Here is a 27,521-nt window from a genome sequence, read left to right on the forward strand (position 1 = left end):
ATCAAAGGAAAACTGGCCCAAAATAGTAGGGGGCAGGCTCACAGTGACTGATCACCTTAATAGCAAATCAAAGGCTATCACAGAGATCAGGGGACTCGGAACAGACAGTCGTGGGTCCAGTTCGTTAGTATGAGACCTGGGGCTCTCGGTGAAAGCCTGATCTCTGTGCTGGGAGTGTGCTGTGCACCCCCAGCACAAAGGGAGGTGCGCATATCTGCGGCTTCACAGAAAAAATCCCAATTCCATGAAGCTGCATATATGTGTGCGGTAGGTGCAAAGGGGTTAAATAGCACATAGGGTCACCTCTGACATGTGTCCCACTAGAGGTGCTTCTTTAAAGGTCTTTGCAAACATGTCAGAGGTGACTCCTGCTGCTAAATAATAAACAAGAAAGGTTTCTGCAGGCCCAGAGTGCGGCAATTCATTTTCTTTTCTGACAGTTCCTGCATGGCCAGCTTTACATCACTGACGAGCAACAATCTGACTGGCAGTGCATGAATAGATGTAGAGTTCTAAACATCTGAAGATCTACTGGTTTACCTGGAGCTAAAGATTAGTATTCAATATAATGTAGCGGCAGAACAATAGTATGCTAAAGTTCAAAATTTAACAATAAATATCAAAAATACCTTGGGGTGCAGCAACGGGAGGTCCGGGTGTTTTTCCAGGTGCCCGGCTTGGTCGGACAGGGAGAGCCGGCGGTGGTCCCTCTGGCATGGTGGGTGATGGGCAGGGACTGGAGCGGGGAGAAGAGCTGGGAGATGACCCAAGATTGGAGCATGAAGAAGGTTGTAGATGCTGCGGTAGAATTTCCTCTACTTCAGCACTATAATCATCCACGTCACCTGGGAAGATATCAAAGATATTTACCCTTATGTGCAGCATGTGTGAAATATAATTATCTGACTCTCACATCTGCTCTTTGTGGACTAACATCTGGCATGAACACTCATTAGGAAAAAACAGCAGCACTCCCTTTTTTACAGGTCATCAAATCCAAAAAAGAAGGGGTTAATTTCCCATTTCCGGATAATGGGGAAGGCCAGGAATATAATTCCTTAATGCCACTTTGGCAAAAAGAAGAAATAAACCCCCATAAAAGGAGAACTTCATGCAGATATAAAACTTCACCAATTGAAGTATAATTAAGGACAAAGCTTTTTTTTTATTTTGGATATGGCGGAATGGGTTAGAACCCCTGTCCGTTTTTTGTTGTCTGGTCATCTGTTATGGAGATTCTCACTCTCTATTTGCCTTTTTTACCATTATCATTGAAAGTTAAGAAAATCCCACATTTTGGGTTGTCCCTAGAAAAGCAATAGAAGGGAAATTTTTCTATGGGGGGACACTAGTTCTGGTGATCTGGGGGTCTCCAAGGAATTTCCTTAAAAGAGAAGTGTGGGAATTCCATTTTTTAGAATCATTCTTGCCTAGGTGGATGAAGCATGGACCCGATGTTGCATCTGTCCCCCATCAAGAACTGAGCAATGAGAACCGAGCGATCAAACACCGCTGATCGCTCAGTTCTCACAGCTCCCAGAGTAGAGAGCTGGTCACTGTCAGTCACCGGCTCTCTGCTCTGCCGCCAACCCCCCCCCCCCCCCCAGACTAACTGGAGCGCTGGGCTGTGTGGGGGGGGAGGGGAGCGGCTAGCTTAGGCTCTAAACGGCTCGCTGAGAGGCTGAGCCAGGTGTCGGTCTTGACATAGGGGCAGGTCCCGATAATATGGTCACCATCTTTCCCGAGCCTGGACCGGCTCTGTGACGTCAGTGAAAGGAACTGCACTCCTGTGATCCACAGGAGAAGTACAGCCAAACAAGCTTTAATTTTCAGGAATTTCCTCTCACTTCCTGTTTGGCTATGGGACAGGAAGTGAAGGAAAATCTCCGCAATGGGACACAGATGGGGAATAAAAAAAATATGACGGGTTTTAGCCCTCCCTTACCATATCCAAAATGAAAAAAAAGTTTTGCCCATAGTCGTACTTTAATGTTATGTATTACAGTGGGGGAAATAATTAGTTGGTCCCCTGCAGATTTTGAAAATACTATCATTTTTTATCATAGGTATATTTTAAATTATAGACAGAATATCAACCAGAAATCCAGAAAAACGCATGACATAAATTTTATAAAATTGAGTCCCCCTCCTCAAGAAGGCACATATACAGTAATGCTAATAAACTTCTAAAGGGTTCAGAGAAGGATTAGGAGAAAGTGCTGTGGTCAGATGAGACCAAACTTGAGCTTTTTGGCATTAACTCGACTCGCCGTGCTTGGAGGAAGAAAAATGCTGACTATGACCATAAGAACACCATCCATCAAGCACGGAGGAGGAAACATGATGCTTTGGGGCTGTTTCTCTGCTAAATGTACAGGCCGACTTTGTCGCATTGAGGGGCCAATGGACGGGCCATGAGTTGTAAAATCTTGGATGAGAACCTTCTTCTCTCAACAAAAACACTGACGATGGGTCATGGATGGGTCTTCCAGTAGGACAATGACCCAAAACATACCGCCAAGGCAACAAAGGTCTGGCTCAAGAAGAAGCACATTAAGGTCATGGAGTGGCCTAGTCAGTCTCCAGACCTTAATCCTATAAAAAAAATTATGGAGGGAGCTGAAACTTCGAGTTTCCAAAAGACAGCAAAGAAACCTTAAGGATTTAGAGAAGATCTGTAAAGAAGAGTGGACCAAAATCACTCCTGAAATGTGTGCAACCTTGGTCATCAACTACAAGAAAAGGCTTACCTCTGTGTTTACCAAGAAGGTTTTCTCTACCAAGTACTAAGTCATGTTTTGCTTGGGGATTAAATACTTATTTTACTCACTGAACTGCAACTTAATATATAACATTTGTTTTATGTGTTTTTTCTGGATTTTTGGTTGATATTCTGTCTCTATCAATTAAAATACACCTATGATAAAAATTTTAGACCCTTCATTTCTTTGTAAGTCGGCAAACTTACAAAATCTGCTGGGGATCAAATAAGTGTTGCATTGTACATGTGCCAACAAGGAACATGCTGTGAAAAACAGTTGACCTCATCACTTTTCAGCTGCGTCACTGTCCAATCACAGGCTGGGGATGAAGAGGTGATGGCACTTTATTGCTTCACTGCAGTAGGGAAAAATTAGGTCACGACTTGACTATGCTGTCTGACTACCTAGGTCATTTGACTGGAGCTTTAGGTAGGCAATGCTATACTCTACAGTTATTGAATGGATACCTTTGGGTTTTGTTTTTGGCCACATCACAATAGGCTGAAAGGGCAAAAAAAATTAAAGAGAATTTCCTGAAGTCAGCTGAATAGCCAAAGGCTAATATTTTAGTTTTTGTTAGGTAACCTAGGCTTCCTCTGACTCTAAGGGGAAGAGGAAGCAGTGACTCACCCATCCTAAAAACTACCAGTAAATCTGTTGTATTAACATACTAATAAGGATTTGTACTACAAACCAAAGAAACCATTTAGTAATCGATTTTGTTCACGATTCAACGTAGGACTGAATGTGGAACTTCTTAGCCAGACAAAAGTAGAGAGTGTAAACATTTCAAATGATACTAATTATAGCCTTACAAAAGGACACTGGTCTATTTTTTTTTTTTTTTTAGTTTTTAATAGCATAAGCAAGAGCTAAAACTTCTGCCATGTGTTTACACCTGTGTTCTTATTGGAGAACCTTCCTCCCACCTCTTGTTCTAGCGACAAATATCAGTGGTGGGGTTTCCCATCACTTCTTGTTTCAAGTTCTCTTTGGAGTTCCATATAACAATCCTGAGCAATATATTCTGGCTCACATAGTATAAGAGGACTGCATTTGGCCCAGAAAATATCAATGTGATAGATTTGTTTTATATGCTCAGATCCAGCGGCTGCTGTTCCCTCACCTTCCATGTCAAAATCTGCCGCAATCTCGGCATCTTCACCCAACAAGGTGGAACTGGTGGAACAAGGTAACGTTACACTTATCTTCTCCAGATTCATCTCCTCCTCCACCTGTGCGATCCAGTCTGGGTTCTTCAGCTGAATGTTCATGGTTTTTCCTAGGACCTGCAATCACAGGGGAATCAATAAAGGTGAAGACAACATTCATATATTTTATTAAATTCTCCAGGAGTCTATTCCACATAAGACTATGTCTACAGATATGGTGGAAAAACTTCCTTGATAAAGGCAGAACGCCGAAACGCGTAGGAACTCAGGATATCTCTCCCTACAGACTCCACGCCACCAGAAGCGTGGACAGAGAGACAGACATGCCACTGTCACCATATCACCATGTCACTACTTCTCTTCTGACTCACTATCACCTATGGGTCTATAACCCACACACTTTATGTTTATTATTGTACATTTATTATTGTACATTTATGTTACAAAACCTCTCTCAATAAATTGTATAAAAACAAATTCTGTTGTACTAGCCCATAAAGTCCCAACTTAAATGGCTTGAGGCACCAACCTTTCTCCAAACATTTATAATGTATCCTATATTAGATGAGTGCACAGTATCGATACCCTTTACCTTTCAGAGAATAGCTATACTCCCACTGAAATAACTAAGGCTATAAACATTTTTATTCGATATTACACTAAAACTAAACCATCATATAGAGAAATGTAGGAAAAAGAATGCTGCTCCTGGGTGAATTTAACACAGTCCAAATGATACATTGCGATCTTATTCTGACAAATATGGACCACTATAAAACAATTGTCACCATCAGGGTAAAGTGATAATGTGGAGAAAAACAGAAAAACGTCCTCCCAGTTAGATTACCCATATGACCGCAAACTTTAAAGGGGTTCTAAACTCGACAGGTTTTTTTTTGTTAACTTTTGTGCATTCTATACGTTAAAGAAAAAAACCTTCCACTGCCTCCCCCCCCTAAACAATTACCTACATTGATCCAATGCTGTGAGCAGTTGCAGTTCTTCTCCCCCCTCTCTCTGCTCCCACAGAGTGCACTGATAATAGGGGGAGTCATTGGCATCTGCTGCTCTTAATCAAATCCTGGGAGGAGGAAGAGGTTGCTTGGTCAAACCACGCTGCAAGTGTCTATGGATGCACAGCCTGGCTGGGGACCATGCCCACACATGTCCCTCATAGCACACTGTTTGCTATAGGGCAGTGATGGCGAACCTTGGCACCCCAGATGTTTTTGAACTACATTTCCCATGATGCTCATGCACTCTGCAGTGTAGTTGAGCATCATGGGAAATGTAGTTCCAAACCATCTGGGGCACCAAGGTTTGTCATCACAGCTATAGGGGAACATGCAGGGAAGGAGGCGTGGACAGAACCAGCAGGGGGGGGGGGGGGGGCTTCTCTCTTTCATTTTTAAAGCTTACCTGAACAAGCTGAATATAGAAACGGGCAGGTTGCCATACACAGCTTCTCCAGTTTTAATAAATTCCCCACTTTATAGATTTTTGCTACACGGGTTGAAGCCTTCCTCGCCCTGACCGGCTATAAATCTGTGACAACTTCAAAGCATGATTGATCCCCTGGAGAAACCCCTTCTTCGGCTTATAAGACGATCACCCCTCATCTGCTCAACAACTCCCGCTATATGATCTAGGAGTCACTCTCTCTTAACAGCAGAAGGATCGCATCTTGCTCTTCACTCACGCAGCATCCATTTTGAATGCCATTCAAGAAACAGGATTCAAAATCCTGACGTGGTGGTATAGAGTTCCCTCCACTCTTCACAGGATTTTCCTGCAAACTTCATTTAAGTGCTGGAGATGAAACACTCAGGAAGGCACCCACCTACACATATTCTGGTCATGTCCGGTTATACAAGCACTCTGGACACAAGTTCGTAATCTAGTACACAAACCAACTAGTGCAAAGATGGAAGACAAACCGGCAGACAATCTACTTCACCTGGCTCCCCTGTCATCTGAGCGCTACAAACACTCTGTTACTGGCCATTTTCTCAATGCCGCCAAGGCATGCATACCACTCTCTTGGCAACAGCCAAGAAGGCCCCCCAATGGGGGTCTGGCTACGTATATTACAGGACATTTGCACAATGGAGGAGATCCTGGCCTTTTCCAATCATAAAGAAGAACAAGATCGCGAAAACCTGGTTTTATTGGTTCAAGTACACCTTCTCAGCAGCCTAGTCTGCTGACTTTTCTAGTTGCATTTTATCCCTGGCTTCAGACTTCCCCTGGTTCGACAACGGTTCCCTGCTATATTCACTTGCTGGGGCAAGCAGAGCACAATGTACAATCTCAAGGCCCCTCTACATATGTTCAAGTCCCTACTGAATTACATCTTGTGGATATCTTCTGCGATAGTTGGGATGGCCTCCTCCTTCCTGCTGGCTCACCTTGACACCATCCTGTATTTGTTATAATGTTTATTGCCTCACTTTGTATTTTCTTATCATGAATGCCAAGGCTTTTGGCTTACTATGGTTTTCTTTTCAACCTGCTAAGATTTTTTGCTGAACTTTTTGAAAAAAGTAAAGAATTAAAAAGAATAAAATAAATAAATGTTACCTCAACACCATTCAGGTCTAAAGCTGCAAGGGAGGAACTTCCATCTAGAAATGTCACCCACATTTTATCATCTACGAACCTACAAGAAAAATCATTACTAGTTTTGTCAACGGAAAAACACAGAGTTTAAACTTGATTTGCACTATAGAAAATACTCCCTCCCATTCCTAGCTATCTCTAATCAGTAAAATAATGGATGGAAGAAAATGTGCTTACTGTTCCTTAAGGACCTGCTGCTCAGGACTCCTTTTGCTGCTTGCTAATTTTTCATGTTCTCTAAGACAAGGCTCATAGGTCAGGCTGAGGAACTCACTGGCCAAAACTGTTCCCTAAGCCCCTTCGGCTTCATATGACTAATGGCTTACTACAGGCAGTCCCCTGAGTTACAAACAAGATAGGTTCTGTAGCTGTAGGTTTGTTCTTAAGTTGAACTTGTATGAAAGTTGGAACAGGCAAATGTTTTAAGTGCAACTCCAGGCCAAATTTTTTTTTTTACATTTTTTTTGGATAGCATAAGGAAGGGTTAAAACCCCTGTAACATTTGTTTCGCTGTCTGTGCCCATCTTCAGAAGATTTACCCTCACTTTCTGTGACAATTAGATTTTGAAAATTTTAGGTTGTTGTGGAAATAAGGATTGGAAATAAGGATTGGGGATAAAGCTTTAGTGGAGACACCTTTTTCCCATGATAACTCTTACCGGAGTGTATTTCCCTTCTCAGGGGTAGATTTCCTCTCACTTCCTGTTGTCTCCTGCCATTTGTAAGTATGGGTCGTATGCAAGTTAGAGGTTTGTAACTCAGGGACTGCTTGTATTTGGTATATATATATATATATATATATGTATATATACACACACACACACACACACACATATATATATATATATATATATATACACACACACACACACACATATATATATATATATATATATATATATATATATATATATACACACACACACACACACACACACGCGTAAAAGGCTTTAGATAAGTGTATTACATACAGTCATATACATTTGTTGTTAACCACAGGGGACACAATTGTAAGATGCACAGATTCATCCCAACCCTCAACAGTTAGACTCAAAATTAGAGGTTCTTTGTTGTAGATCAACAATCTTTATGTATTTCGTCTAGATCTGTGCAATAATAATCCAATATGAAACAACCTTTACACTTTGGCTCTGCAGAGGAGTTTCTTATAAAAAGGCCAGTCACTGCTTCCATTTCTACTTGGGCAGTGTGAATGGACTTGTAGCCACCCCCTCAATTAGACAGCCAGTAGGAGGTGGACCAGTTGCATCCCACCCACATCTCTGTTCTCTGCACAGTGATGATGTCACCACTACTTTTAGACGGTAATATTGGGGGTTTACAAAGCACTTAGTGCACACAAAGTGGAATCCAGTTATAGTGTGGATGAAGTAGGAGTACATCATAATTACTAGGCCTTTCGGGCCTGTTTTTCAAGTGTTGTACTTATTTAAACCTTTGAAAATCAAAAAACAATTTAAAAAAGAAAAATATCTAAAAAAGAATGCATGTGGTAGGTCAAATTTAATCTGTAGTTGGGTAAAGTAGATTATCTGGAAGGTCTTTATAAAGGTGTGCCAGGTAAGCTTCAGAGTTTGGTAATGAGTAAGAATTCGCCCAAGAAGTAAGCGATCTTAACTGACAAGCTAGAAAATGTAAAAAGTTATCCGATAGGGCCATACATGCCTTTTTCCTGGGTTTCTGAAGAATAAATTTTAGTTTTGGACATAAAGTATAAACTTTATCAAGTTGATCTCTCCCACTTCGAAGACTGGTAGTGCGGTCTGTAAATTTCATTTATTCTTTATAGTTTGTAGAACGGGTTTTATGTTTCATTGTAGGACCTGGGGGAAATTTTACGAATAGTAACCCCCAGATACCCAAGGACTGTAACTACATGACGAAATTGTGAAAAGGTAATATGGGGTCAGATGACAGGGACATCAGTACTGATTTCAGCCAATTTATTTGAAGTTCCAAGTAGGTGACTTATTACATAATGCATAATGGCTAGTGTGAGGGTTTGGACTGTGTCTTTCAGGAATAGTATTAAGTCATCTGCAAATGATTATATTTTCTCTGTTGTGGGACATAACCCAACTCACCTAAAGTAACAATAAAAGTTTGGACAAAAAAAATAATGAATATCATGTCATACTTACCTGCTCTGTGCAATGATTTTGTACAAAGCAGACCTATCCTCCATCCCCCGATGCCACTCCTGGCTCCTCCCCCTGGACCAGTGCCCCCAATAGCAAGCCACTTGCTATGGGGGCACTGGTGTGTGCTCGCTCCCGAGCCCTCTTCTATGCATCCATAAGACACAGAGCCGTGACTCTCCCCCTATTGGCCCCCCACTGGCTGTGATTGACAGGAGTGGGAGCCAATGGCTCACGCTGCTGTGTCTGAGCCAATAAGAGAGACCCGAGGCAGCCGATGCTCATTTGCTGGATCAAGAGGAGGCTTATGGGAGTATTAGGGGGGCTGTGGGGGGAACAGCACACTGGGTTTTTTACCTTCATGTAAAGAATGCATTAAGGTAAAAAAACATTCAGCCTTGACAACTAGTTTAAGTTATTAGAATGTCTATGATTAATCACTAGTGACTCAACAGTAACGGCAAACAATATGGGAGATACCAGAACTCCTATCTGATGCCGCAATATAGTGTATAGGATGTGGAGAGCAGGTGATTAGGTTAGCTACAAGGGAAGTATATAATAATTCTGTCCAATTTCCAAAATCTGGGCCAAAGTGAAAGCACTCAAGATTTGTCATCAGAAATTCACTTGTGTTATTGCCTTAGTGATGTCCAATGATACCAAGGCACACATATTCTCAATTTTCTAATATTGATCATGGTGCACTTTCCAGTCATTAAGCCGGTTTGAAAGAGCAATATCGGGCAGTACTCAATAAGTTTGTAATTCTTCTACAACTTAAAAATGAACACCACAGGCTGTCTTCCTCTGTGGCCTGTTCTGCAGGCAGCGAGGCTACCTAAAAGGAGGCTGAAGTGGTGTAGCCATTCCTGGCTATTTTCTCGTTGTAGGATTGAGCAGTAGGGAGAGATTTTTATCCATTATTGAAGCAAGATGATGCAGTGATTAACCATGCCTCTGTACAGGCCCACACATGAAATGCTGTTTTGTTTTGACCCATGAGGAAACAATCTCACATCTTTGGATGCCCACCCTGTCGAAGGAGAACAGTTAATTGGGCATGTTAGATGCAATGTCATTATTGCATCCTATTAAAAATAAGGGGCACTCCTTGTGTATACCCATTGGCATGAAAATTTAACCAAGAAAATGTTTCCTGTTCATGGACCTGCTGCACACTATTTGAGCCTTTCCACAAGGGTTTTGGAATATTCCAGAACTAGATTGTCATTTACTGTTACACAACAATAAATATGGCCTGAATCATGATTAAGAAACAAGAGAAAACAGTGTAGGGTCATCTAACCTTATAAGTATGACTTCGCCATAACCTGCAAACTGCTGCAGCAGCTCGTCAATCAAATTATCATCAAAATAATTGTCTTCTGAGGATTTGTTTTGTATGGAGACCATAATTGTGCCATCTGGAGGGCCCTGGGTGGCAATCACCTCCTTATATATCTTCTGTCTCTCTTCTGCTTCAGTTTCAAATATATCTATGTCGACCACAGCGACCACAGGCCTACAAAACAACCATCAGATCAGGAACATCATGAATGCAGAGATATAAACATATAGAATAATAAAATAACGTATTTCCTTTTACCTGTGATCAGAGGTCTTCAGCTCTGCCCTGCCATAGTGCAGTAAAGTACCTGGATTCCAGGTATAAGGGATATTCCTGCCTTCTTGCAAGCTTGAATTTAGAAGATCTAAATCTTCAGCTGAAATATCAACACAAAAGATATACAGGAATTAAATACAAGGGCCTGTGTTAATGGGCTTTGGGCTTGTGTCCATGGAATCAATTTGAGACTGAGATCATTCAGAGTTCTTGACAGGTGCATGTCACCTCCAGTTCTGACCTGTATTTGATCCACTTCAAGTAGGCTTTGCATTCCCATATATGTGTATGAGAATGTAAAATTCACTTCAAGCAAACAAAAACCTGTCGACATAGGCCCTTGAAAAATAATTTGGATATTGTTTCTATGTATAATTTTATTTATGTAACTTAGGTCACCACATTTGCTCATTGCATATGAAGGCTTTGCTTCCAGCTTTAAGTCTGGTACACGCAATGAGATTATCGGGCGAATTACTGTTTTGTTTTTTTGTATGCTAGTCTCCATATCAAAAATGAAGAGGTTACTAAAGTATGAAAATTCCCGTACAACAGAATACAAATTTGGAAGTGATGTAATGTATTGTATGTTTATTGTAATTTTTGGATGAATACTGTACTGATTAAACAAAAATCGTACGATCTGCTATTGTACGAGAACAATTTTTGTGTTTGCCCATTCGGAAGAATTTCGGACAAGAGCTGTGTACGAACGATCAGATTATCGTACGGTCATTTTGAAAGCGGTATTTTCTATACAATTTTCTGATTGTGTGTACGGGCCTTTACAGTGTGCTATTACACAGTGCACTACTGTTCACTCTGACAATGCAAATCTATTAGTTGGTTGAGTCACTAAGACCGGCTATACATGGTTCGAATCTCAGCCGAGATTCGAACCATTCATGGGCTGGCTGAAAGTACCAGGTTGATCGATTAATCAGCCGGATTCCCTTGCAATGATCGCTAGCGGCTGCTATAGCCGCTACCAATAATCATGGTCTTCTCCTGGCAGGGACGGCTTCAGTCGCCCAACCCCCATGGTTGCAGGAAAGAAATTTGTACCGTGTATGGCCTGCCAAAGAAACAATGCCCTCCCTGGGTCGATGATATCTCTTCTAGGTCACTGGAAAGAGAATAATTGCACTGAGCCACTGAGAACTCCCTCTAGTTGCTAACCTAGTAATCTCTATATAATGACAGAAATGTGTACTGCAGCAGAGCCGGGACTGCTGCTGTGCAGGGTATTCTAAGAATCTGATATTAAGACATATCCAAGTACTTCTGTGTAAAAAACTATTTAAAATGCTTTCATGAATAGGTAACTAGACTAAATGGCAGCTTTTTAGGATTTGCCTTTTGTTCAGTCTTATATGACTAATGAATAGCGTACGGGTCTCCTTACCATGTGAAGGAGACAGCAACAATGTAGCAAGCCATTATCATCAAGGTCACCTTCCCTCCTCTAATGAAAAAAGCCAGATAGGAATGAAGCTAAAAGGCACACGGGTGAAAAGGTGCAGTCCCTCATTCATACCATTTGTTTAATAAAGCAAACTACATAACTTATGCAGTGTTATGGGTGCATGAAAACCAAGCCTCCCCCACGATCTTCCATACCACCCTGTAATGATAACTCAGCAGCTGCAAACCAACTGGTAGCTTCGAAAATGGTTCTACAGAGAAAGAAATGAGGTGAGAATGAACAAACACTGACATTGGGGCCAGAATGCATTCTGGGAGTTGTGTCTGCAGCCAGCAATATACTGCCTGCATCCTAACTAGGTATACAACTAGCACTGCCAGTAAAAGGCTGGCCATACATACAGAAATCTCCATCCAGGCTATATAGCGCAGTTGGAAGAATCTACCAGTGTGGCTACTGTATTCTCACAGCCAGCGCTGGCAGTTGCCAGAAAACCAGAATAAGGGCCGAATTTGATTGGATGCAGACATTTTTTTGCCCTACTCCTTTGATTTGCAAATAGAAGGATGTCAGGTGGGAAGCTGTGGAAAGGCCACAAAGCAGATTCTGGCAAATTCCAGAGCTGGCATGACAAATGTAGAGAATGTTATAATGTTAGTTCTACTTTTAACACCACATTCAATAAAGAATAAATATTATATTTTTTAAATTAAAAAAGCAATTTCTGTTTTTCAGTTAGTGATGAAAGCAGAATTAAAGTCTAAAATATCAAAACTGAAAGTAGGCACTTTTTTTTTCATTGCAGAAGAGGCGTGAAATCTCTCCTCTGCAGTAAAATAAACTTCCACCTGCCTGTTTGCAGGTACAGCAGGTTGTGCAGCTCAGTTTACATTCTGACACAGTGACCGTGTGCTGGGATGAATGTACTCTTGCCCATGGCAGGTAATGGCCTCATGCTGCATCATTCCAATCAAGAAGGCTAAAGACGGGCACCTGGATTGAAGAAGCTGATGAGAAAATGCCAGCAAGGGACCTTGGACTGCTGAAGCAGAGGTAAGTACTGCGGACTTTAGTTCCGCTTTAATAACTGGGTACACATTTTCCAACAGTAACGATATTTCTCGCTATATCTGATCACCTGATCTGTCAAAGGGCCATTTCCTTCTTCTCCAGAGGATACGATCTGTCCAAGCTGGGGTACGGCACTTCTCACTTGTGTCATAATCATCAGAGAACAAGTCATATTTATAGGTTGGAGCAAAATTTATTTTCCCCTCTAAGAAACTTCGAAAAACCTGAAAGGGAAAGAAAAACAAACTGTGAACACAAACACATAAGTACAGCAATATCAAGGCAAATGCTATATATGTTAAGTGGTGCCAAAGAATATTTTTGTTCTCTCCGGAAATCCTTTTTTTTTCTTTTTTCTTGTCCATTGATTGACACAGGAAGGGTTTCCCCTTTGGTTTAGGAGAATTGGATACTGGCTAAAAAAAAAAAAAAAAAAAAAGCTGCCAACCCAAGATGACCCCCAGCAAGCCTTAGTTTGGTAGCAAGCAGTACCGGGAGCGTGATCATAAACGAGGAGGGATGGGACCTGTGTCCCTCAATAAATGGCAAAAAAAAAAAAAAGAATTTGAAGGATTTAAAAACAAACTCTCTCTTTAACTTTAGTGAGATAAAATGTGCAGGCAGCTAGATTCTGGAGAAATCTTCACTGCGGGGATGCTCCATCTTCCTCCCATTCCTGAACTCCTAGTACTGCGGGAGTTAATAGCTTTGGGTCTTCTATGAAGCTGCTATGAAAAAGTCCCTGACGAAGACCCCCCCCCCTCCCTCCTCCAATGACAAATGTTCTTTCATTGTTTGCAATACCTGTAACGGGGTCTGTGAATGGGGGACTCATCAGATAGAAGATTTCTCCAGAATACAGCTGCCTGTGCAAAGTGGAACATCCTTCATTACAAGTAAAGCTGGGTGTGCACATTCAGTTTTATTTTATTTTTTTGAGTGGGTTAACAAAAAAAAAAACATATTCTCCCATCCACAACTTTGTGGTGGATGGGGGAATCACTTCTGCTGTGCTATTGTTTTCTGCCGGTGGGGAGCCTTCCCCGCTGTCAGAACACACTGATCGGTGTTGCTTTTTGTAGCTAGCAGCACTAAACATTCAGGAAAAAATGTGACAGGCTGCTTGACTTCTGTACAGACTCGGCTGAACTGCGGTCCATGTATGACCACTCTTCGTGCCGGTTCACACTACCGCAGCACGACTTCGGGGGCGACCTGTGAAGTCGCCCTGCACCGCGACTTCGGCACGACTTGCACGGACTTCATAAAATGAATGTCAATGCAAGTCACTCCGATGTCGCCCCGAAGTAGTACAGGAACTATTTTCTAAGTCGGAGCGACTTGAGTCGCTCCTATTAGAACGGTTCCCGTAGCACACAATGGACCGCGACTTGTCAGGCTGACCAGTAAATACATATTCGCCAGCACACCAAGGATGTATTTCCTTGTAACTAATCCAGTTGCCAACTGGTGATCGCTTCAGCACCCAGTACACACGAGCCTACAAACCAGGAAGGTGTGCGATAGGAATATGAACTCTAATGTCAGGCTGACCAGTCGCCTGACAAGTCGCGGTAGTGTGAATGGGCACTTAGGCTTCTTCTGCTGAGCAAGATGGGTACTGTTGCCATCAGTAGCATCCTTAATAATGTTTTATAGAGCAGATCAAGGAGAAGTTGTTCCCCAAGGGCCATGCACATCAGACATTTCTTAGACACAAAAATATAAAAGAAGTGCGCTATCCTGTAAACAGTGTGATCATAAATCCCTGATGTAAAATAAATCTATCAATAAAGTCCTGAAAAAACACACAGTGGTCTCTAGTGTAGAATTGTCCAACCATATGGATGCAACATAATACAAGTCCCATGCAATAAATTGCGGTTCCAAGAAAAAAAACCCTCCACATGTAGGTTAAATAAGCAGTGCAGTCCTGTATTTGCATGTGTAGGACTGCACTGCTTATTAACCCTACATGTGGAGGGTTTTTTTCTTAGAACCAAAATTTATTGCACGGAATTGTATTATGTAGCATCCATATGGTTAGACGCAATTTATTGCATGTGACTTGTATTATGTTGCATCCATATGGTTGGACAATTCTACACTAGAGACCACTGTGTGTTTTTTCAGGTCTTTATTGATAGATCTATTTTACATCAGTGATTTATGATCACACTGTTTACAGGATAATGCACTTCTTTTACATTTTTGTTTTCTTTTTCCTAATATTCAGGAACTTAAGTGCAGCAATCCCTATATTTTTGACCAGCGCATCTTTACAATACAAATTTCTTAGACACAGGTTCTGTAGTCCAGCACCTAAACCAAAGTGTCTTCTGAATGTCTACTGACATGAGGCCCAATACAGAAAATTAAAAGGGAAACCTCTGGCAGCCCATCACAACTGTAACCTAATGTAACTTAATGTTACAACTGTTTGCACCATTTTATAAGCCGTGGCAAGATCTCTTTTATAGGAATTTGACCAGTTAGCCAATGTTTGGCAAAGTAAGGTTGTAGTCAAGATGGAGTAAAGAGAAGGGCTTGCCAGCCAGAATAGAGAGGGGGCTTCCAACTGTTTATCATCCTTAAAGATAGGTGTATGCTCCTCCACAATGGTGGTCATTTTAAGGTGGGACGCTGCTGCATCCACAGTGGGGGGCAGACTACTTTTTAACAAAGTCCTATTAAAGCAAATACAAGGCTAATAAGGCGCTTAGGGGAAGAAAAGATTTTGAGAAGGCATTTCCAATTTTCTTATAGGAAGGCTTAGAACAATGGGTGAACTGTGAAGGTCTTTGCAGTCGTGTCGTCCTTGCAGTCTTAGGGGTTCTAAAGGACCCAAGACTGAGACTAGCACTAGTAGAAATGACAGGCTGATCCTCTAGTTATAGAGAGAAGAATACTGCATCAATAAGAACCAAAACAGTCTCTATTAAAGTGAACATGATGGCAGTGGACTGACTTCTTGAAAGCAAACTTGTCAGGTAAACACTGGAGCCACACCTTATAAGATCTCAGCAGCTGATGGTTCAGAAGTCAAGGCTGCAGGTAAATCAGATACAGAATCTGCGTGAGTGCGCTTTTGTTCTCCATGGTCAGTCAGCAAAAAATATGGGTGATGTGAGACAAAGTCTTGGATGAGAGTAGCATTGGCTATGGAGCTTGGAGGGCAGAGGAACAACCCATACCTGACAGAACTAAGGAAGAGTTTGAAGATGGTAAAGACTCTAGGAGTGCAGATCCCAGGTTGCAGATGTTATCCACAACAGTAGGCAGGCGGCAAAAAGTCTCAGATCTCTAAATGGAGAGTGAGAGTCTCCTGGGACTCTTTGGACACCTGCCACCTTCTCAACATGCCAACAGATTTTTACACATATTATACTTTTTTTGCTAATATTTGTGCTGTCCTGGAAAGGGGCGGTTTTGCCTACACTGGCTTAAACGGATTGATTCCCTCTCCTTGTAAAAACTCACTTTCGAACTTAAGAAAAACCCAAATTGTTTAATAAAATATGGGGTAGGTGGCTTTCTATTCCCCTTACTTTGACCTTTCTAGATCTGAAATTTTAATGTTGCCCATTTATGGTTATGAATAACGTATGACTTGTCATGGAGTACGCAACTTCTGTTCGTTATGCGCTTTCTATATTCGCAATTTAATGACACATGTGAGACACTGTGAAGTGGCCCAATTATTATTTTATTTTTTTTTTGGGGGGGGGGGGGGGTTGTGTACTGGGTTTCTCTCGCACATTTTTTAAAATTTTTTTAAAAGCCTAACTAGAACAAAATCTGGAAAGCGCCCTTTGTGCTGCAAAATCCAGTCCAACAGAGCCAAGACGCTGCACTTCAAAAGGCCAGAACGAGCTCAGCCACCCTGGATAGTTGTAAATGGAGAGCTCAACTCTAGGAGTTTTAATTGAGAAAAGAAAAAAGTTTAAGGCCCCTTTCACACAGGCGGACCATTCAGATCTGCCTGCCCGTTTTTTTTGGCGAATCTGAACGGACACCCCATGCATCTCTGTGGGGCATCGGATGTCAGCGGAGACATGTCCGCTGACATCCGAGCTGTCAAATCTGGATGGATGGAAATCCTATTTTCCACCCGTCCAGCCGATCGGATTGGATGAGAACAGGCAGACGGTCCGTTCTCATCCGATTCCCCCATAGAGCACAGCGGGGACCTGACAGCTCTGTCTCCGCACACAGCGTGGAGACAGAGCAGCCATCCGCCTGCTCAGCAAGGGATTGATCCCCCGCTGAGAAAAACGGAGTCCGCTGACGGACTTCCCTGTGTGAAAGGGGCCTAGGAGTACAAAACAGGTACTAGCACAAATGGGTTAGTCCTTTTAAACAACAGAACTGAAGAAAAGCTATAAAACCCCCTGGTAACATGATCAAAAAAACTGAAGCATGCTGGTAATAGGAAGGGTTTATCCTGGGCTGGTCTACGGTATTTTTGTGTTTCCACTGTCCTATCCCTCTGTAGGCAGCATTAACTCAATGTGAAATATTTTCTCTGTCACTCAATGCACAATAGAGTATACATTTCTAACCTACAAGAAATTGAGAGTTCCCATACTGTAATGTATATGCTATACCTTTAACCCCACAAAAAAATAAATAAAAAAAATGATGATGAGATATAAGATAAATGAATTGCTAAATATCATTAGGTTAGGTTATCTACAGTTTTGTACACCGATTTAGTCATCCCTGTCTCTCCTGATCTTCTCTGACAATTTATGAATGTTCTAAATCAAAAGTCATTCCTACTAATTAATTACCAGTCAGAAGGCTTCACACGTGAGTGCGATAAAAAAAATTTATGATTCTGCATTTCATCAATTGTACATTGTCTTAAGTAGGAGAAGGCTTAGGGATTGATTTACTAAAGGGAAAAAGACTGTACACAAAGTGAAGCCTTGCCTCATTTACTAAGCTCTGGAGCAACTGCACAGTCTATTTGCCTTTAGTAAATTAAACTCATAGTCTCTACATGAGCATAATCCAATAAGTAAATTCATACTGCAAACACAGTTATTTCAAAAGATTAGGAGTTTGCGAGACGAGAGGGAGTTCATTTAGGCTAAGTGATGGCATGGAAACCTGAATCTGACAGACCCTTATCTTTTGACTATGGAGTGGTTGGGGATGCATGCGCAAAGCAGAAACCCTTCTATAAAGCTGGAATGGACATGTCCTGGGCATGATTTGGGTCCTTTTAATCATACAACAGTCATCTGCACTTCCATATACAATACCCTGACCACATACTTGTCCAGCATCTTTTTGTTTTATTAGCTGATCTCCAGGTATAAGGGAATCCCAGTTCTGATTTCGGATCAGGTCCTTCACCTCCTCATTAGGTAAATCAATGCGATAATTGAAGTCGCCACACCAGAACACGTAGTCGTGAGAGAATAGCATTCGACCCTGCAGAAACAAGTGAAAGCCCTGAACGTTGGTATTACCATTTATTAACACAGTCACTGTTTTTCCAGGTAGGCCAAGAACAACATTTTCATACAGCTTTTTTTTGTTTTTAATGCATAAAACAATTTCTCTGCTTGCTAGCAATTGGGAAACAATTAAATGCAGTTTCAAAGCAGTATTAAACCCAAAACAAAAAAAAAAATATTTTGCAGCTGACCAATCAACAGATGTGGTGGCTGCATTAGTTTTCTTTTTTTTTAAGGCTTTTATTAGTTTTCATTGCTGTCTGTGCCCCCGTTAGGGAGATTCCCCCCTTCTCTTTTTCTCCTGTTTACTGCGATCATTGAAAGTGAAAGAAGATCCCAAATTTTGGGTTGCCCCCAGAACAGTAATAGAGGGGAAGTCTTCCAATGGGGACCCTATTTGTGGTGACCATGGGGGTGGGGGTAAATGACTCCCTTAATTTTCAGGGATTTCTGCTCACTTCCTGTTTTGGCCAACGTAAATCTCCCCAATGGGACACACATGGCAAAAAATCAAGGGTAAAATGCTCTCTTACTCTGTTCAAAATGAAGAAAAAAAAAAAAAAAAATTGCCTATAGTTCTACTTAAAATCAAATTATCACTGATCTCCATAGCTGCTGGCATCATACAGTAATTTGGTTATTAATTAACCCCTTGCACAAAAAAAATTATATATATATATATATATATATATATATATATATATATATATATATATATATATACACACACCTCTGTAGATTGTTTTGATTTTATATTCTCATGGGCATAGAGTAGGCAGTAGGAGTAGGATATTGAGACAGACAGGTGACAGATATGGGGATGGAGGGGGGGGGGGGGGGGGGGAGTAGAAGACACTGCTGGGCTCAGTCCACCTCGGAGTGCTTTAGAATCTGTGCCCAAAAAGGCAGGCAGAGTTCAGCTGCTTTTGCAATAAGTCAAATTCATTTTACTTAGGCAGGCCATACACAGTGCAAACTTATTTCCTGCAACCAGGGGTTTCAGGAAAATAAATTGCACAATTCCTCCATCAACACAGGCAGAGCTCACATGGGAATCCCTCCTGTCAAGCAATTATCTGCTCTGAATGTACTAAGTTGATCGATCGATCAACTTGGGTACAACCAGCCTGCTGGATTCTCTTATGATTATCGCTATAGCCGGTAGCGATAATTGCTGTCTTCTCGCGGCAGGGACCGTTTTTTCCCTGCCCACCCCCACTGGGAGAAGACTACTGGCTATAGCAGCTGCTAGCGATAACCGTAAAAAAAATCTGGCAGGCTGGTTGTACCCAAATTGATCGTTCAACTTGGTATATTCAAACCGTGTATGGCCGTCCTTACTTAAATTTTTATCGTTAAGCACAACGTGAATGTCCAGTATGGCTATGAAGGATTGTCGGTCTACACTTAAAATATTTAAGCATTTCGTAAAACCGGAATTGACTCGTGCCAACCTGGGAAGTGTTCATTATCTCAAAAGCATTAATAATCATGTCAGCAGCTTTAAAAAAAAAAAAATAAGTTTCTATACAGTAGTCTCTTAGGCCCCTTTCACACATGTTCGTTCCGCCAATGAACTCCGTTTTTCTCAGCGGGGATCGATCCACCAATCCCCGCTAAGCAGGCGGATGACAGCTCCGTCTCCGCTCTGTGTGAGTCAGATCCCCGCTCTCCTCTACGAGGGAATCGGATGAGAATGGACCGCCTGTCCATTCTCATCCGATCTGATCCGCCAGACGGATGGAAAATAGGGTTTCCATCTGTTCAGATTTGATGGACAGGATCGGATCGGATGTCAACGGACAAGTCTCCGCTGACATCCGCTGCCCCACAGAGATGCATGGGGCATCTGTTCAGATCCGCCTGAAAAACTGACAGGCAGATCTGAACGGTCCGAATGTGTGAAAGGGGCCTTAGACTTGCTGTTAAAATTTGTGTAGCAATAAATAATATGTCTGACCAACATCTTTTTCTGTAATTTTTTTACATTTAATATAAATATGCATGCGCACACATATAGCCATCTAGTTGTAGGAAACCTCAAATTCCAGTAAGTCTCCCACACCAAAGGCTGATAAGTAAACTCTGGACTCCTTGTAATTCCTCACTGCTTATACAACTGCAGGTTAAGCAACCTAGAAATAGAGAAATTTGAGATTGGTACCATTGGAAAGCTTAGCTTGCGAATTATTTCATTGTAGTCTTCATTCCTTTCTTTGACCTGAGACTGTCCAGCAGCAAAGTGACTGCAAACAAAGCAGAGGGTGGTGGTGTGGAACAGCATTCTGATGGCGACTGCGCCTTTGTTTCCTGTGGCTCCTCCCATTCCAGTCTTTACTGTGTCCACTGCAACATCCCTGTAATAGCAGTATCAAAATGGTCAGACAATGGCACACATTCGACTGAAGAAAAAAAAAATACCAAACGGCTCAATTTTCAGCCTGCTTACTGCATGTAAGCAATGACTGTCAATAGCAGTGGTCTCCAAACTGCATTCCGAGGCCATATGTGACCCTTGCTTGCCTTTATGTGGCCCTTGGGGTAGTATTCCACCAACTGAGACCAATGATGAGGCTCCATTCCCTCTACTGACACCATCAATGGGGCACTATTTCTCTCATTAAAACCAATGATGGGGCCTGGATACCGGGGCATTTTCTACACTCATTAGCCACAGTCCAGCCCCCCTATAGCCTGAAAGACAGTAAATAAGCCCTTTGCTTAGAAAGTTTGGAGACCTTTGGCCTATCGTAAAGCTGATCTTCCAGGCTGGTTTATTGTGACGTGTACTGGAGCTTTATGGCATTTCAAACTTTCTGAAAAAACTAAAAAGTGAAGAAAGATTGCAGCAGCGGTGAATGCATAGTAAAATCCCAGCAGGTGAATTTGAGGAAATCCAATGCTCAGTGGCACCCAATATCTCTTCTACATTGCCCAATTATTGCCCATTACAGCACTTGCCCACTTCCAGCTGTGCAGGGCCACTAACCAATAATACATATGGATGACTGACCTGATAAAAGGGGCATGAAGGGGTCTTATGAAGACAAAGAGACACACGCCGACCAACTGCTCTGATGCCAGCAGAACATACTTATTGTCCCGGGATATGGTCTTCTGAAGTTCTGCAGCCCACAGCTTCTGGTTGGTTGTGCTGCATGAAAGACACACTCATTACATTAGATTATCACTTTCATCAATTTATCATGCATGTGAGACGTTAACGGTCCACCAATAAGTGACATCTTTAGGGATATGAAATTCAATATTTTGCTTGGTTTAAGTTAGTTACATGATCTTTTAAAGTGAATGTGTTAGCCAATATAAATGTTAAAACTCCATCCTGGGAGCAGACATGGCAGGGCTCCTGCTATCACTTTAGTTATCCAGACTACTTTTCTCTGTGTGTGTTGGTGTTAGGTTCACTTTGTTATTAAAGGCTTGACTTCCCTGACTTCAGTCTTAAAGTGTAAGTTCACCTTTTCAAAAATTGAAAAGGTGAACGAACACCCTACAGCCACCCCCCCTCCCATGCTTTACTTCCATGAGAAATTAGCTGTCACTGCCCACGCAGCTGATGCACATATGTGGGGATTTTAAAGCCCTTTTTTGCTTAGGGCTTCCAGGATGGACCAGAGCGACTCCAATTGGTCAAAGTGGTCATGTGCCAGCATTTGACCAATTAGGATTGCTTTGATCCATTTCAGAAGTTTTGAGGACAGAGTGGGTCTTTTAAATTCCCAGAACGCTGCACCCATGAAGTGGAGAAGAGCCCGAAGGATGTTTGCTTGCCTTTTCATTTTTGGTAAAAAAAAAAAAAAAAGGTGAACTTACAATTAAAGCTTTACCCATCCATCATCCCCCACCAGTCTGGTCAGTATGCACTAAAAATAACAAACACATTATACTTACCTCCCCTGCGCAGTGGTTTTGCACAGAGCAGCCCAGATCTTCCTCCTCCCGAGTCCCTCTTTGACTCTCCTGGCCCTTCCCTCCCTTTGAGTGCCCCCACAGCAAGCAGCTTGCTATGGGGGAACCCGAGCTGAGTCACAGCTCCCTGTGTCCATTCAGACACGGAGCTGTGGTTTGGCCCGCCCCTCTTTTTCTTTATTTGCTAACTGACTGATTGACAGTAGCAGGATGGCAATGGCGCCGCTGCTGTGTCTTAGCCAATGAGGAGGGGAGTCCCAGACAGCTGAGACAGTCGTGGACATCGGTGGATCAAGAGGGGGCTCAGGTAAGCATTTAGGCTGCATTTACACCTGAGCGTATAGTTTTCAGGCGTTTTTTTGGGCGTTTTCTCAAGTGTTTTTGGGGTGTTTTGATTTATGTAAAAAAAAATGGGTGTGTTAAAAGGGGTGGGGACCACCTGTGTGTTTGAAAAACACCCATGAAATGCCAAAAACGGCGTTTTAATGCATTCCTATGGGACCAGAACAGCTCTTGATCAGCCCAAAAAGAAGCTCCTGTAGTTTTTTGAGCTACAGGCGTTTTGCTTCAGGGGACAAAACGTTTAGATGTGAACAGGGGCCATTGAAATGAATGGGATTTTGATTGTTGGGCTTTTTGGATTTTCACAGATGAGCGTTTTATGGGCTGAAAATGCTCAGGTGTGAATAGGACCTAAGGGGTGGGGCTGCTGCACACAGGTTTAATAGCTGTTGAGACATGGATTTATAGTGGGCTAGCCTTCCAAAACTTACCTTGCATTGACAATGTTTCCTGCATTCAATTCAACCATCTCCTCAAAGCCGATAGCAAATATATCTATTGGCTTGCTTCTTCTATCTGAAATTAGGGGAAAAAAAGCACAAAAAGAAGAATGTTTAAGAAGTTCAGGGTTAAAAGTCTTCCTATTACAAAGAATGAACGCTTTATTTATAGATAAAAGACAGAAGGTAATGGTGAAAATTTGGGCTATGAAATGTGGTGTGTCTGACTGTTTTGCCCTATAAAGGAAGTTTAGATTATACCCAGACAAAAAAGATTTTCACAAGCATACGAAATTAACACAGCTTCAAATTATTACCTAAACTCAGCAGACGTTCACTTTTTAAACTGAAGATTTTTTTTTTCTAAGTGGACAGTCCTGACCGCTTCGGTAAATGAATTCCAGAGACCATCTCCCATGGCATTCAGTAAGACCTGGTCACAGAGGCTTGGCTCTTTGGTTGCATGGTTCAGGAGGAAGCGAGGTCAGTAAATGAAGTCTTTGTTTAATGGGAACAATCTCCTTGAACTGACCATAAAGGGGTTAAGGTGTTAGAAAGTCCATTCTAAACTCACGTGCCTGATCTGACACCAAGGGGCTAGGGGGAAAAGTATATATTGCTCTGGGTATGTCAGATGGCATGTCCTCTACTGGGCGATGTGGTTTCTCCTGCTGCCCAATGCAGAGTTCTGTAGGGACATAACGGCTAGCAGAAGGAACCACAGATGAGGGAAGGGTACACACTAACCAACCCCCCAAATAGCAGCTAGATAGTAACACCATCAATAGCTCTTCAGGAGAATGAAGATATGGAACTGTAGTTTAAAGCGGTAGTAAACTGCACTGTTTTTTTTTTTTTTTAAACCCTGCAAGACAATGGCATAATCCTTCTAGGTTCAAGTGCTCTGCCCATCTGATTGCCCGAGCCGCAATGACGTCACTCCCATGCATGCGCACGGGGGTCACGGCCGCTGCATGGAACTCTGAAGGGACGACACAGGCATGCCATCCCTTAAAGTGCATGCGCATGGGGGTCACGGCCACTGCACGGAGCTCTGAAGGGACAGTAAGGTATGCCATCCCTTCAGAGTGCATGCATCGGTGATGCCACCAGCTGCATGCAGTGTGAATATCTCCTAAACAGTGCAAGTTTAGGAGATATTCACTGTACCTACAGGCAAGCCTTATTATAGGGTTACCTGTAGGTACAAGTCAAAAAGAAGACTTTAACTACCGCTTTAATCTGCTTATATACAGTAAACCCCCCTCCATTGCGGGGGTTACGTTCCAGACCCAGCCGCGAAAAGTGAAAATCCGTGAAATAGAAAAACCCTATTAAAATGCATTGTAGGCATGTTTTTTTTACTGTCACTGTACGTGTAAAAGCATTTTACGGTCTTTAAACACACTTTTAAAACAATAGAAACTCATTTAAACACATAAAAGATACTGAGAGACATAGCAAGAGCTATGGAAAACACAAAAATATTTCATTTTAATGATTTATATAGTAAAATAACATTACAGAAAAAACTGCAATATACCGGGACCGCAAAAACTGAACCGCGATGGAGCGGGGGTTTACTGTATTGCCTTTCCTGACTCCTCCTTTCCACCCTCATCAAACATTTTTTTTATTTGCAATTTTGTTTTTAATAGTTTACATTTTCATGACACACCCAGTAATCTCATCAATGGGCCTCTGTGCTTCTGTATGCAATGCAGGGAGTTCATGGCTGGTGGGAGGGGCTGGCAAGGTGCTGTACATAGAAAACAACACAGCGCCGCTCTGCCCTTAAGATGTGTCAGCCCTAATGCAAGCAATGGGATCGTTTTGGGGGGTGTTATGCAAATATAAGAAAAATGTCTTGAGGAGCTGGAGTCAAGTCTGGAGGAGAAGAAATTCCTAGGCAGACCACCCTATACATGAGCATGATAATGTGCATATATAGGGATGCACGGATACCCTTTTATTAATCAGCAAGTACAAGTACCGATACTTTATCAAGTATTCGCTTATAAAAAGTACCAATACTTTGTGGTGTGATTTGAGCCCATACAAAATGAATGGGGCTAAAATTGTACGGCAAAGAATCACACATGATTTAAACAGGAATGTGGTGCGATTCCTGTCCAAATTGCATGCGGTTTCCCCACCGCTCCTGTGTAAACCCAGGCTTGTCATAGTGACTTCAGCCTGGGTTCAAACAGGATCAATGCAGGAAACTGCATGTGATTCGGACAGGAATCGCATTCTATTCCTGTTCAAATTGCGTACGATTTTTTGCAGTACAATTTGAGCCCATTCATTCTGTATGGGTGCAAAATTGCACCGCAAAGTATCGGTTTCTGGCATCGAAGCATTTTCAAGAGTAATCATGAAAATAGACGGTACTTATAACTTTGTGCATCCCTACTCATATACAGTATCTCACAAAAGTGAGTACACCCCTCACATTTTTGTAAATATTTTATTATATCTTTTCATGTGACAACACTGAAGAAATTACACTTTGCTACAATGTAAAGTAGTGAGTGTACAGCTTGTATAACAGTGTAAATTTGCTGACTCCTCAAAAAAACTCAACACACAGCCATTAATGTCTAAACCGCTGGCAACAAAAGTGAGTACACCCCCAAGTGAAAATATCCAAATTGGGTCCAATTAGCCATTTTTCCTCCCCGGTGTCATGTGACCTGTTAGTGTTACAAGGTCTCAGGTGTGAATGGGGAGCAGGTGTATTAAATTTGGTGTTATCACTCTCATTCTCTCATACTGGTCACTGGAAGATCAACATGGCACCTCAAAAATAATTGTTTCTCTACATAAAGATGGCCTAGGCAAGTGATGGCAAACTTTGGCACTCCAGATGTTTTGGAACTACATTTCCAAGAGGCTCAACTACACTGCAGAGTGCATGAGCATCATGGGAAATGTAGTTCCAAAACATCTGGAGTGCCAAAGTTCGTCATCACTGGCCTAGGCTATAAGGCTCCGTTCACATCTAGGCGTTTTGGGGCGTTTTTGGGGCGTTTTTCTGCTCTAGGATCAGCTCTCAAAACGCCCAACAAGACAAATCCTATTCATTTCAATGGCCCCTGTTCACATCTCAGCGTTTTGACGCTGTATACAAAACGCCCAACGCTCAAAAAAGTACATGAGCTTCTTTTTGGGCAGATTACAGGCGTTTTCCATTGATCTTCATTCAATCTAAAAACGCCTGCACAAAAATCGCGGTAAAAATCGCGGTAAAAAACGCCGCAAAAATCGCGGTAAAAAACGCGCGAAAAACGCTACGCTCAGGTGTGAATGTAGCCTTAGAAGTTTGCCAAGACCCTGAAACTGAGCTGCAGTACGGTGGCCAAGACCATACAGCGATTTACCAAGACAGGTTCCACTCAGAACAGGCCTAACCATGGTCGACCAAAGAAGATGAGTGCACGTGCTCAGCGTCATATCCAGAGGTTGTCTTTAGGAAACAGACGCATGAGTGCTGCCAGCATTGCTGAAGAGGTTGAAGGGGTAAAGAGGTTGAAGGGGTGGGGGGTCAGCCTGTCGCATTAATAGATATAATAAAATATTTACAAAAATGTGAGGGGTGTACTCACTTTTGTGAGATACTGTATAATGCTGAGCCTCTATGACTGAAATTGCTAAAACCCAATGAATGAAAGGGGTAGGGCTGGGGGACAGGTGGGCCAAGGAGAAATGGGCTCGATGACCTTGAACATCCCAGGGAATGAGGTTAGCTCTATCTGATATGCTGCAGCTTCTAATGCACATTGTGAGAAGATCACATCACGCAATGAAATCGGAGTAAACAATTCCAGCACAGTAAAGGACCCTGTAAGGGCCCTTTCACATGATGTGTCGTCCGGCACAGTCCGTTCTCTCCTCAGCGGGGATCGATCCGCCGATCCCCGCTGAGCAGGCGGATGACCGCTCCATCTCCGCTCTGTGTGCGGAGAGGGAGCTATCAGATCCCCGCTGCTCTCTATGGGGGAATAGGATGAGAATGGACCACCTGTCCGTTCTCATCCGATCCGATCTACGGATGGAAAATTGGGTTTCCATCCATCCGGATTTCACGGACAGGATCGGAAGCGGATAGCAGCAGGTGTCAGCAGACATGTCACCGCTGACATCCACTGCCCCATAGGGATGCATGGAGGATCCGATCAAATCCGCCTGAAATACTGACAGGCGGATCTGATTGGATCGTTCGTGTGAAAGGACCCTAACTGTGTAAGACCAAGGGCTTTTTCACTTCACAATTTCTGTGTTCCAGATGTATTTTTGCATACACGCACACACAGTTTGATGCATCTGAAATGCATTCCAGTACGTTTTTTCCCCTTTTTCTATTTTGACACCTGAAAAATCATTGTACTTTTCCTGGAACTGACCGCACTGGTGTGAACAAGGTCTATTTGAATACATGGCAAACACATGTTCATGCAGTCTGGATGCAGTTTAAACACACATTGGAAAGCATCTGGTATGAA

At 42.3% G+C, this 27,521-nt stretch overlaps 1 protein-coding gene across 7 annotated transcripts in view; it reads right to left on the minus strand.

Annotated features, from left to right (window-relative positions):
* SYNJ1 (synaptojanin 1) overlaps window positions 1-27,521 on the minus strand; it is a 241,674-nt gene that overhangs the window by 48,507 nt on the left and 165,646 nt on the right. For all 7 annotated transcript variants that reach the window (XM_082247651.1, XM_082247654.1, XM_082247652.1 and 4 more), the window contains 10 exons: window positions 23,008-23,092; window positions 21,318-21,458; window positions 20,469-20,661; window positions 18,120-18,278; window positions 12,904-13,060; window positions 10,322-10,439; window positions 10,022-10,237; window positions 6,515-6,593; window positions 3,889-4,051; window positions 630-845 (listed from right to left, as the gene is read on the minus strand). In XM_082247651.1, the coding sequence (XP_082103777.1) occupies window positions 630-845; window positions 3,889-4,051; window positions 6,515-6,593; window positions 10,022-10,237; window positions 10,322-10,439; window positions 12,904-13,060; window positions 18,120-18,278; window positions 20,469-20,661; window positions 21,318-21,458; window positions 23,008-23,092 (1,527 nt within the window). The remainder of the gene's footprint in view (window positions 1-629; window positions 846-3,888; window positions 4,052-6,514; window positions 6,594-10,021; window positions 10,238-10,321; window positions 10,440-12,903; window positions 13,061-18,119; window positions 18,279-20,468; window positions 20,662-21,317; window positions 21,459-23,007; window positions 23,093-27,521) is intronic.

Source organism: Pelophylax lessonae (genome assembly GCF_965119305.1).
Source record: "Pelophylax lessonae genome assembly, chromosome: 2".
NCBI lineage: Eukaryota > Metazoa > Chordata > Amphibia > Anura > Ranidae > Pelophylax > Pelophylax lessonae.